The 9,787-nt window shown below is 46.5% G+C and overlaps 1 protein-coding gene across 2 annotated transcripts; it reads right to left on the bottom strand.

Annotated features, from left to right (window-relative positions):
- Positions 1-445: 445 nt before the first annotated feature.
- LOC118217261 (suppressor of cytokine signaling 3-like) lies at positions 446-9,148 on the bottom strand. 2 transcript variants are annotated; one of them, XM_035399128.1, is made up of 2 exons: positions 8,774-9,148; positions 446-2,676 (listed from the first exon to the last, which is right to left on the bottom strand). In XM_035399128.1, exon 2 carries the CDS (start codon positions 2,502-2,504, stop codon positions 1,875-1,877), a length of 630 nt encoding a protein of 209 aa, XP_035255019.1. In that variant the 5' UTR covers positions 2,505-2,676; positions 8,774-9,148; the 3' UTR covers positions 446-1,874. The 2 variants fall into 2 exon arrangements, with proteins under 2 accessions (XP_035255019.1, XP_035255018.1); XM_035399127.1 differs by lacking the exon at positions 8,774-9,148 and adding an exon at positions 3,689-4,017.
- Positions 9,149-9,787: the final 639 nt, after the last annotated feature.

Genomic DNA, 9,787 nt, shown 5'->3' with positions numbered 1-9,787 from the left:
AAGCGGGTATTAATGCGTATGCTTTCCAGTTAAGCTTTGGCACCAGTTGGCAGTGCCATTGTGGTTTGGGCTGAAAAGAGGGCGTTACTTTATTCTTGGCTCACACTGTACACTTTTTGTCTTCCTTAATTGGCATTGGCTCGTCCACGTCTTGAAATATATAAACGTGTGATTTGTCTTACAAATTATGATTAACTTACAAGAAAGTAAGAGATTTATGTGAGGTGATGCAGCACTGAGAAGTATTTCAAAGGTCAAGTATTATTGTGGTCTTCTAAAAACTTTTATATTGGTTTATAACATTCCATGTGAATGAGCAGATGAGAAAGAAGAAAACACAAGACAAGATTTAATTTTGTAAAAATAGTGCTTTTTAATATAAATTATTGAAATGTCTTATAAATATAAATATGTGCAAAGACTGTTTGTTTGTTTGTTTTTGTTGTTTTCTTCAGATATTCAAGCCTACACGGCCAGTTACCTGGCCAAATATTAAGATGGAAACATCTTTATAAAAGACACAAAGAAGACATGTTTTCTGGTCTCGGGTCTTCACAGATGTAAACATGACCTCGTAAAAAAGAAAAGTAATAATAATCAAAAATTACAACAGGCGAAACCACGGTCCCTTTCACTGGGAGCGAGGAAGAGTGATTTCCTTTTGTCATTACATTCATTAGCAAGAGGAGTCAGGAGTTCTGCTCGGGGGCAGGCCGGCGGCGTCCGTACCGCGGGTCCTCTGCCCTGGACGGAGGCTGTGAGGTCACGCGGACCCAGGGGCCATGCCTGGGCGGCCGCTTCAGCCTTCTCTCTGGGCCAACCGAGCAAGGGTAACAGGCCAAAAAAACCGCACGGATTTGGACTAATCTGGTCGGGGGGGGCACTTTCATCCGGCAGGGGTTCCATGGCATAAGACTGTAACCCTGGCGATTGTGCCTTCCCCCCCCCCCCAATTTTCTCCGGCTTTCTCGCCCGTGCTCTCAACGCCTCCGGGTACGGACGATCCCGCATTATTCCGTTTCCCACAAAAGACCCAAATGTTTACTTTAGAAACCGGCCGTGAATTTCCATTCCACTTCCTGGAACGAGGGGGGGGAGGGGTGGAATTTACTGGCAGCGTCCTCGGTACGATTCACCCGCCACCCGTCCCGTCTAACGTTTCCAGTCTTTATTCTCAGTTCTCAGTTTAAGAGAGGCAATGTTTTGGCCACCTATTGGGGACCTTTTTCGGTGCCAGGCCTGCATGAATGGTGAGGGGGGGGGGGCCATTGCACTTGGCTAGCAGCAGTGGAAACGCAGGAGGCCTGACAGATGGCCTGACCGCTGTGGCCGGGCTCCAAGCACAGGAGCAGTTGGATTACAGGAACAGTCAGGGGGGGAGAGTCGGTCAGCGTCAGGCGGGAAAAGAAACGAGAGAAGCCGGCTCGAGGAGCGGAGGAGTCCACGAACACCGCCCCTGCCTGACCTCAGCGCGCCGCCTGACCTCAGCACGCCGCCGCGGCGCCTGACCTCCGGTGAGACCGCACTCTCGGAGAGGCGCACTTCTTCGGCAGGCACCTCCGCCCGGCGCTCCAGCCGGGCACTACAGATCAGGATGCGCCCGTCCCGTGGCCAAACAGGCCCAGTCTACAGCGTTCCTCACTCAGGTCCCTGTTCTCACGGCAACTCGGGCATCCGTCGCCCAGGGTGGGGGGGTGGGGGGGTTGGGGGGGGGAAGGCAGGCAGCTCGTCCGCACCCAGGGTCACGGGACCATCGTCCGAAAGAAAGCAGCAGGTCTGCGAGCGCGAGCCAGCGCAGGCGTCTCCTTGGACGTTAGCCTCGCTGTCTTCTCACCTCGACTGCTCTGAGCCACAGGCAGGCGGGCAGAGGGTCCTTAGATGGGCGCCTCGTACTCCTGGAGGAACTCTTTGAGCGGGTGGGGCAGCTGGTCCCTCTTGCTGGACATGTCCAGGTGGCCGTTGACCGTCTTCCTGCAGAGGTGCTGCAGGGAGGACATGCCGGTCGACAGGGGGCGCAAGAGCTCCAGGGGGATCTTCTCCCCGCCGGAGTGGATGAAGTAGGTGGCGCGGGCGCCATTCCCGCCGGCCGGCCCGCCCTTGGGGGGCATGTAGTGGTGCACCAGCTTGAGCACGCAGTCGAACCTGGGCACGGACTGCGCGCTCTTGGGGTCCGTCTGCAGGAAGAAGGAGCAGCTGTCGCACTGGATGCGGAGGTTCTTGGTGCCCGACGCCGTCTTGACGCTGAGGGTGAAGAAGTGGCGGTTGTCGGAGCTGTCGCGGATGAGGAAGGTGCCGGCGGGCTCGGCGGCCAGCAGGCCGTTGGCCTCCTTGCCGCTGATGGTGCCCCAGTAGAAGCCGCTCTCCTGGAGCTTGCGCACGGCGCTCAGGATCAGCTGGTGCTGCAGCTTGGAGCTGAAGGTCTTGTAGCGGTAGGACGGCAGCCGCATGCTGGCTTCGAAGGGGCAGCTGCTCATCGCGGAGTCAAACTTGCTGTGGGTTACCATGGCGCTTCACCCGCGCCTCAGACTACCTGGCCAAGGCCGCGCAGAGTCCAGAAAAGGGGTGATCGGGTGTCGGGGCAGGAACTCCCAGGAGAATGAAGGGGGATGCTCTGGACCACTGTCTCCACTAGAACATCCAAATTCAGAATCCTCTCACACTCTGGAGTGGGGGCAGCTGCAGAGGAGAGAGTGAAAATTAGCATCGGCTTTTATTTTTTGGAATTCAGCAGAGGTGAAACTACATCACGCTGCAATAAGCTCTTCTTGGTAGCATTTTCCCTTTCTTAACGTGCGCAACAAGAGATACAAATTTGCCTACACAGACAAGCACAAATTTCCCAGACACTAACGTGGTATCCTTTTTCATACCAAAGACATCATCAAAGACGCAATCGAAAGTTTATTTATAGCCAGTTAAAACAAATTCTGCTTTGAGCCAACAAACGAATCTGATACTCTCTGTCTTCGATCCTCGGGGCTTCCAGAAACGGCTTATGAATGCTGAGGTTATTTCAAATAATCTAATTCATCACAAGCGAAGCGTTCCCTTTCTCTTGTTACGGTGTAAAAAAATACCCCCACTTCGCCGAATAATGCTGAATTGTTTGTGCGGAACGGTGCCGTCTCTGTCTGAGGCTTGTGAATGGCTTTGGCAAGCGCACCAGTGCCGGTAAATCATTGTCCGACTGTGACTGGAAGTGTAATCCGGGACAGAATGACCCTCCTTCAAGAGGGGGCCCCATTCCCCCTTGCTGCTCTCACTGTTGCCAGTAACTTGACGGTTGTTATTATTCGTTGAAGTTCGAAGTTTCGTCGCTTTGTGAATGAAGCTGAACTGCAATGATCCCGTTTAGCGACTATCATTCTTTAGTTATAAAGCACCCCGCTACGTTCAGCACAGATCGCTCTTGCTATCGCTTAAAGAAAACCCCTTCTTGAAAAAATGCATTTGCAGACGTGGTCCTTCAAAACTATTCTACCATCAGTTTCTAATGAGCAATGCAGCTCTCCATATAACGGCTTAGCCTACCTATTTATAATGTAGCTGTTTAGCCCTACGTTAGACACAAAACACGCAATATTATAACCTTGATCGCACGTCTACTTGACTGCTATCTTGAAGTCCTCCATTCCATAGCCTATACAGTCCAGCATAATGCAATAATACAAACTAGTTCGCCAAATACCTTGACAATGATCTCTTTCCCGACGTGGAACTTTTCTTCTCGTGATTCTTAAAATCCAAAATGCTTCTTTCCTTAGCAATGTGTCCGATTGAATCCCAGCGGAAGGGTATTCGCTGTTGCACTGCTGCCGTCTGTGTCGCACAGTGTCTCGGTTGACCAGAGGACAGTGAGGTCGTGGAGGACTTGAAGAACAGCGGCAGTCGCTTAGCTAATGTTTCATTAACTGAGTTCTGATCTCCGTCAGCAAAGGCTCAGTAATGCCACAGGCTCGGAGTGAGTGGAGTTCATAATGTGTGTGTGAAGCTCCACCCCCTCTCCCCCCCGAAGGCCTTCCAGTAACAGAAAAATCCGGCAGGGCGCTTCCTGTAAAGAGTCAAGAAATCGAGTCTGCTAAACACTCACTCGCATGCATGCACACGCAAAAGGCCGTTGGCAGATTGCCAATAAGTAATCATGACTTTTTTCTTTTCTTTTTTTTTCTTCTACGGGACGATTCCTGGTCCTTCCCTCCCCCTATTCTTCTAAACAAGGTGAAAAAAATTGTTATGAACCTGTAACAGCTTAAGGCGTTCTATAAATTCTACCTAATCACTGTACAATGTACTTTTGTTGTTGTTATTATTATTATTATTATTATTATTGCTATTATTATTATTATTATTATTATTATTATTATTAATAATAAATGAAGAATATCATTTAATAGCCTATTACAGGTCGCGTTAAAATTTTCCATCAAATGTTTCGTTCTTATTTTCCTTAGATTGATGTCGTCCTTGTTACATTTACTGGTAAGGTAATTTATTTAACGTTACAAACCTACCCAATAAACTACGTGCGCGCGAGAGGACTGCTCTCGCGCCCCCTATTGGAAAACACGGACATTCTGCAGCGTATCGGGGCTGCGCATATTCGTCCCCGCTCAAAGGTCATAACAAATTGCTATGGGCCCTAAAGTTTAATACACTCCTTTTTTGTCATTGAATTTGTCACTCAAAGCTTTTTTTTTTCCAATAAGGAAAATACTTATCATGCAAATTGTAATTGCAAGTCGGCGGTACATATCTCATGCGCCGACTGTTTCCTCAAAATTAGCAAAGTTAGTCAAACCAGAAGGTTCGTTCAAGGATGAAACTGACCACTTCACTTTTCGCGAAAATCTTGGCGATTCTGTTGGCTGTTACAGCAGGGAAACTTTGGGTGTATGCTATGTTGTCCAGTTAAAATGAAGATGGCTACACACATCATGTACTTTACGAGGTGCCAATGGCTAAATAGCGCCCCCATGTTGATCCAGTAGGTACTTCAAGCATAAACGCGCCCAAAACAAATTTTAACAGCTTTTCGGGAATACATTTAGCTTTCTTCCAAGTTCAAAAGCAACATTCATATCGATGATGCGAGGAACATTTTACTAAATTATTTAAATAGCTTGCCTGGAGGCTATGTATCTTTTAAAAATGCTGTTATTCAAACAAGCAGGCTACATGCAATCAAATTGCCAGCAACGTTCACTACCCTAACTTGCTGAACTAGAAATGCGAACGTTCAGGTTGTTCAATTACGACCTTAAAGTAAGACTGCGGAAATAGTTTACTCGAAGCAGTCATGTAGTAACGACGGTTACTGAAATTACAGAGGCAAACCACCCCGCCTTTCTACAGTAATGCTGAATCGTTATCATTTTCCTGTTAATAAAACGTCACTGCTGAGTTCTCACAAAAGATAAGTGCAACTCTACAGAACTGATATAAAATGTAACTACAAGGAAATCCCTTATAGTCCGTACGTTTCTTTCTGGAGAAATACTCTCTACCTACTGGCATCGCCTGACACGATACACTCTCAGTACACCCCCCCCCCCCCTCCCCCCTTTCTCTCTCTCTCTCTCTCTCTAAATATACTACATGTATATATATCACACACATACACAACACACACACTCACACACACACATACACGCTTTCTCTCATGCACACTATCTAGCGCTCTCTCTCTGTGTCTCTCTCACACACACACACACACACACACACACACACACTTAACCACTTGTTTGCTGACTCAGCCCCGGCGGGTCATAAACTGGGAGGACAGAGGCCAGCTTAATGCTGCCATTATCATTAGTGGTCACAGCTGCCATACATACCTGCTGCATTACCTGCTCCCCTCCTCTCACAATTCATTACAGGCCATTTCTCAGCTGGCCATGGGGTTTTGGGGGGGGGGGGGGACACATACTGACTTCTGACCCCCCCTTCGTGCACCCCGGGGGGAAAGCTGTGGAGCCGGGCGCAGCAGGCTGCTCTCGTGCGGTTGGGAGGGGGCAGCTGGGGCATCGGCAGAGGGCAGATTCTCCCTCGTGACTCAGAGAAAGGGGAGGAGCTGGAGCTCCAGCGTCTGAGCTCCAGCGGCTTCCTGAAAGGGCCTGCGGCGTCATCGCAGTCGCACGCAGGTGGGAACAGGGAATTATGGGAACTCTGGGGAAGGCTTGATAAGTCTGCCTGGCTGGGAAAGGCGGAGAGTCCTCGGGGGGCGGGGGTGGGGGGGGGGGGGTGACGTGTCCTAACGGACAGGGAGGCAGACACGCAGGCTCCAGGAGTGAGACGCGTCTCAATCAATACGCTCTGCCGATGTGACTACGCGGCGTAATCTTTTAACAGCGCGATCCGGCGCTGCCGTGCTCCATGCGATATCCATCCCCGGAAGTGCTCCCCAGTTCCCCCATCTTTGGTGGACTCCTGCTCTGGTTTTCCAAGGCTACTCTGCCACACTTACATTTGAAATCCTCCGTCTATCATTCACTTCCAATACCATTCACACAGAACCTTTCACAAGATCCTCCATTTGTCAAACAATGCACCCCAGTATGGCAGCTCTAGACCCATCTGCCCCTCTCAATACTCAACAGTAGCCATTGGAAACAGTAGCCATTTTAAATAAAAAAATAAAAAACTTTACAAAACACCCAAAGTCCGCTCTCTGGCATCTCATCGGGCACCCTTTTTTTTCCTCTTCTTTTTTTTTTTTTAAATGGAGCAATACATGGGGATTTATCTGATCTTCTATTTATCTCCTGCTCTGTTCTATATTCTGGTGTTCTCTTTATGTAGCTCTGGATCAGGTTAAATGTTAAGTAAATGATACTACATGAGTAATAACAAGATTGGACGCAGTTATCTAGTGCACATTGATGTCCGTTTTGGTGGAAAGACACATTATCCTGCCCCTTTTTAAAGGATATTGTTCCATGGATTGTCTACCATTTAAGGTTCAGTTACTTGAAGCAACATAAAGAAAAAAAAAATTAAATAACATAAAAATATAAATAAATTATATTTCACATGTATTACTCAAATAAAATTTAGAGAGAAAGCTTATATTTTCAGAAAGGTATATGATGATAACACATTAGCAATATAAAATCATATCAGAACAGACCTTATATTTAGAGTGAATAAGGAAAATATGGATAAAAATGCCTTTTTATGATGGAAAAGGGATTAGGAAACGCACAGAAAAAGCATACAAGACATGGTATTTATATTTATATTATATTGTGCATTTTTGACACAGGTACAGCCTGTACGGACTGCTGTACAAAGATGGCCAGCAAGACCAGAACTACTAGACTAACAGACTACTTCACTGTCTGAACATAAAAAGCATTCCCACTTCCTTACCAGAAGCCACAGAGCCATTGTCTCTGACAAAATATTTCAGACAATGCGACAGTTGTCCCACCCAACTCAAGGATCACACAAAGAACACACACAAAGGCTCCTAAGCACACAGCCTCACAGCGCACACACACAGGCCTGCATTCACACGGGCGCATAAGAGCGCATGCAAAAGCATGAACATGTCAAAGCATATGTACGTAGATTCACAGGCCACCCACATAGGCCTACACAAACATAGACACACACACACACGCACACACGTGCACACACACACGCACACACGTACACACACACGTACAAACAAACAGCTGAATCTGCAGTGGCATTGACTGGGACGCCATGAAAATACTTGATTCAGGGAGTATGTAAATGGAAATTTCTGCAACATTGTAGTTTCCACTTGTCTTTGGAACTCTGGTGAATTTTTCCAAGTTAAAGTTTCATCAACCACAAATCAGAACTGTCCATACGTAGTCTGTGACCAAACGTGGGCTTATCTCTGTGCCACAGACAGCACTGGGGAATACCTGTTAAGTTGGCCCTCAGTGTGAAGAGAGTGCCCCCTTACCCACCTCCCACACCCCACACCCCCACTCCCCCATGCCCTGCACAACATAATTATCCATCTCGGTGACTCAAAAAACTTTGATTGGTCTGAGGTTCTGGTAACTTCCTCAGTTGTGTAAAATAAATAAAGCGATGAGTGTGCGATTTACCACCACTGAGCTGAAACATCCCATACAACCCTGCCCCCTGCCCCCTATTTTTTGTATACGTCTTTGTAAAACCTACATTTGTGTCAGGTTAATAAGCTACCTGTTATCACTAAATGTGTATTAAGGCTAACTTGGTGTGTTCATGTTGGTGAGGATAATTTGACATGGGGAATGGGAAATCAGTTAACAGTATAAGGCCTAGTAGCCTTCAGACGAAGAGATCCGGATGAGTTAACAGACGCACAAACGTACTATAGCACTATAATTTTGGAATTCTTGGAAGCTGAAGTTTCTCATAAGAATCAGACATCCCTGATAATGGGATGTCAAATTATTATAACCCCTGCTGGGAACTTCCATGACTCAGTGCCCTAACACTTGGTGAGGAAGCCACTTATGTACGAAATATCTGTGATGTGGTGTGACTGATTAGAAAGATTCACAGGAATAATTCCACTTAATGCTGAGAAACCCTTCTCATGTAATTTGGTTAGTTTATATAAAAAAGCTAATTGGTACGTACCAGGGGGGGAAACAAACGGTGCATTTCATTCTCCCATGTGGCGAGTTTACAGTAAATATCCCTTCTAGGCATTTCCTTGAAGAAAGGGGGATGTGCAGGCCAGAGTAATTTGTGGAAACAGGGCTCACAGTCACTTTTTTTAAAACAGGTTTGTGTTTTCACTTACTTGGCTGTTCGATTGTGTGTTTTTGTTCAGCCTTGAAAGCCGCTTTGCCTGCAGCACATGTTCTCCGGTTAACCACGCCTGCCCATTCCCTTACGCGAGAGAGTTCAGCCGTGGACAAATACGGAACTGGCGGACGACTTCGGGGATTTGCCATGGGAGAGTCATGCTGAGAAAGCTTTTTTTTTTTTTTTCCATCTGAATGAGCTGTGAAATAACACGGTCTGGTGTTCCTGTCTCCTGCGCAGAAGGACAAAATGGCAGGATCGTTACTCCCTTTGTGTCAGGCAGGGTATGGCCTCGTGAAGGACGTGTCGGGATTAGTTTTCTGTTTTCATAGTCATCAGACTCGGTTGAAAACCTGTGTACCGTCTGTCTAATGCCGAATCTTCCTGGATTGTACCATTAGAGCAGGGGTGTCAAATCCTATTCAAAAACGACCAGTTTGTGTGCAGGTTTTTTTTTTTTTTTTTTTTTTAAACACCTGATTTCACTTGACTGAAGACCACGATTCATGAATTTGTTGAAACTGGCGTCGTAGTGCTGGGCTAAAAAAAAATGCAATCACATCGGCACGTTTCTGATAAGATTGAACACCCCTGCATTAGAGGAAGAGGAAGGAAAATACTTCTTAAAGAATGCGGCTACATATCATTGATCAAATAAAACAGGATCTTCGTCATTTAAAATTAATTTTGAACATTGAAAAACTTGTTTAAGCGATCAGTTTTTTTATTATTTAATTTTAGATAAAATAATCATCAGAAAAACATATTTTCATGTTGTTTTGGCACTAGGGCCTACTCTATGAAGTAGGTTATTGGTGAGAAATTGGAAGTCAGATTCTAAGCAAACACATTTACTAAATACAAACACAAATGAATGAATAAATAAATAAATAAATAAATAAATAAATACATTTTTTGAGACCCTGGTCCCTTCTCTACCAGCAGTCAGCAGCATAGCCATATCTCCCAAGCATAGAGCGTACACAGGAACTGGAGAGGGTAGGAGGGG

This window comes from Anguilla anguilla, chromosome 17 (assembly GCF_013347855.1).
Source record: "Anguilla anguilla isolate fAngAng1 chromosome 17, fAngAng1.pri, whole genome shotgun sequence".
Lineage (NCBI taxonomy): Eukaryota > Metazoa > Chordata > Actinopteri > Anguilliformes > Anguillidae > Anguilla > Anguilla anguilla.
Note: the sequence above shows the minus strand (reverse complement) of the source record. Positions and strands in the feature narration are given on the sequence as shown.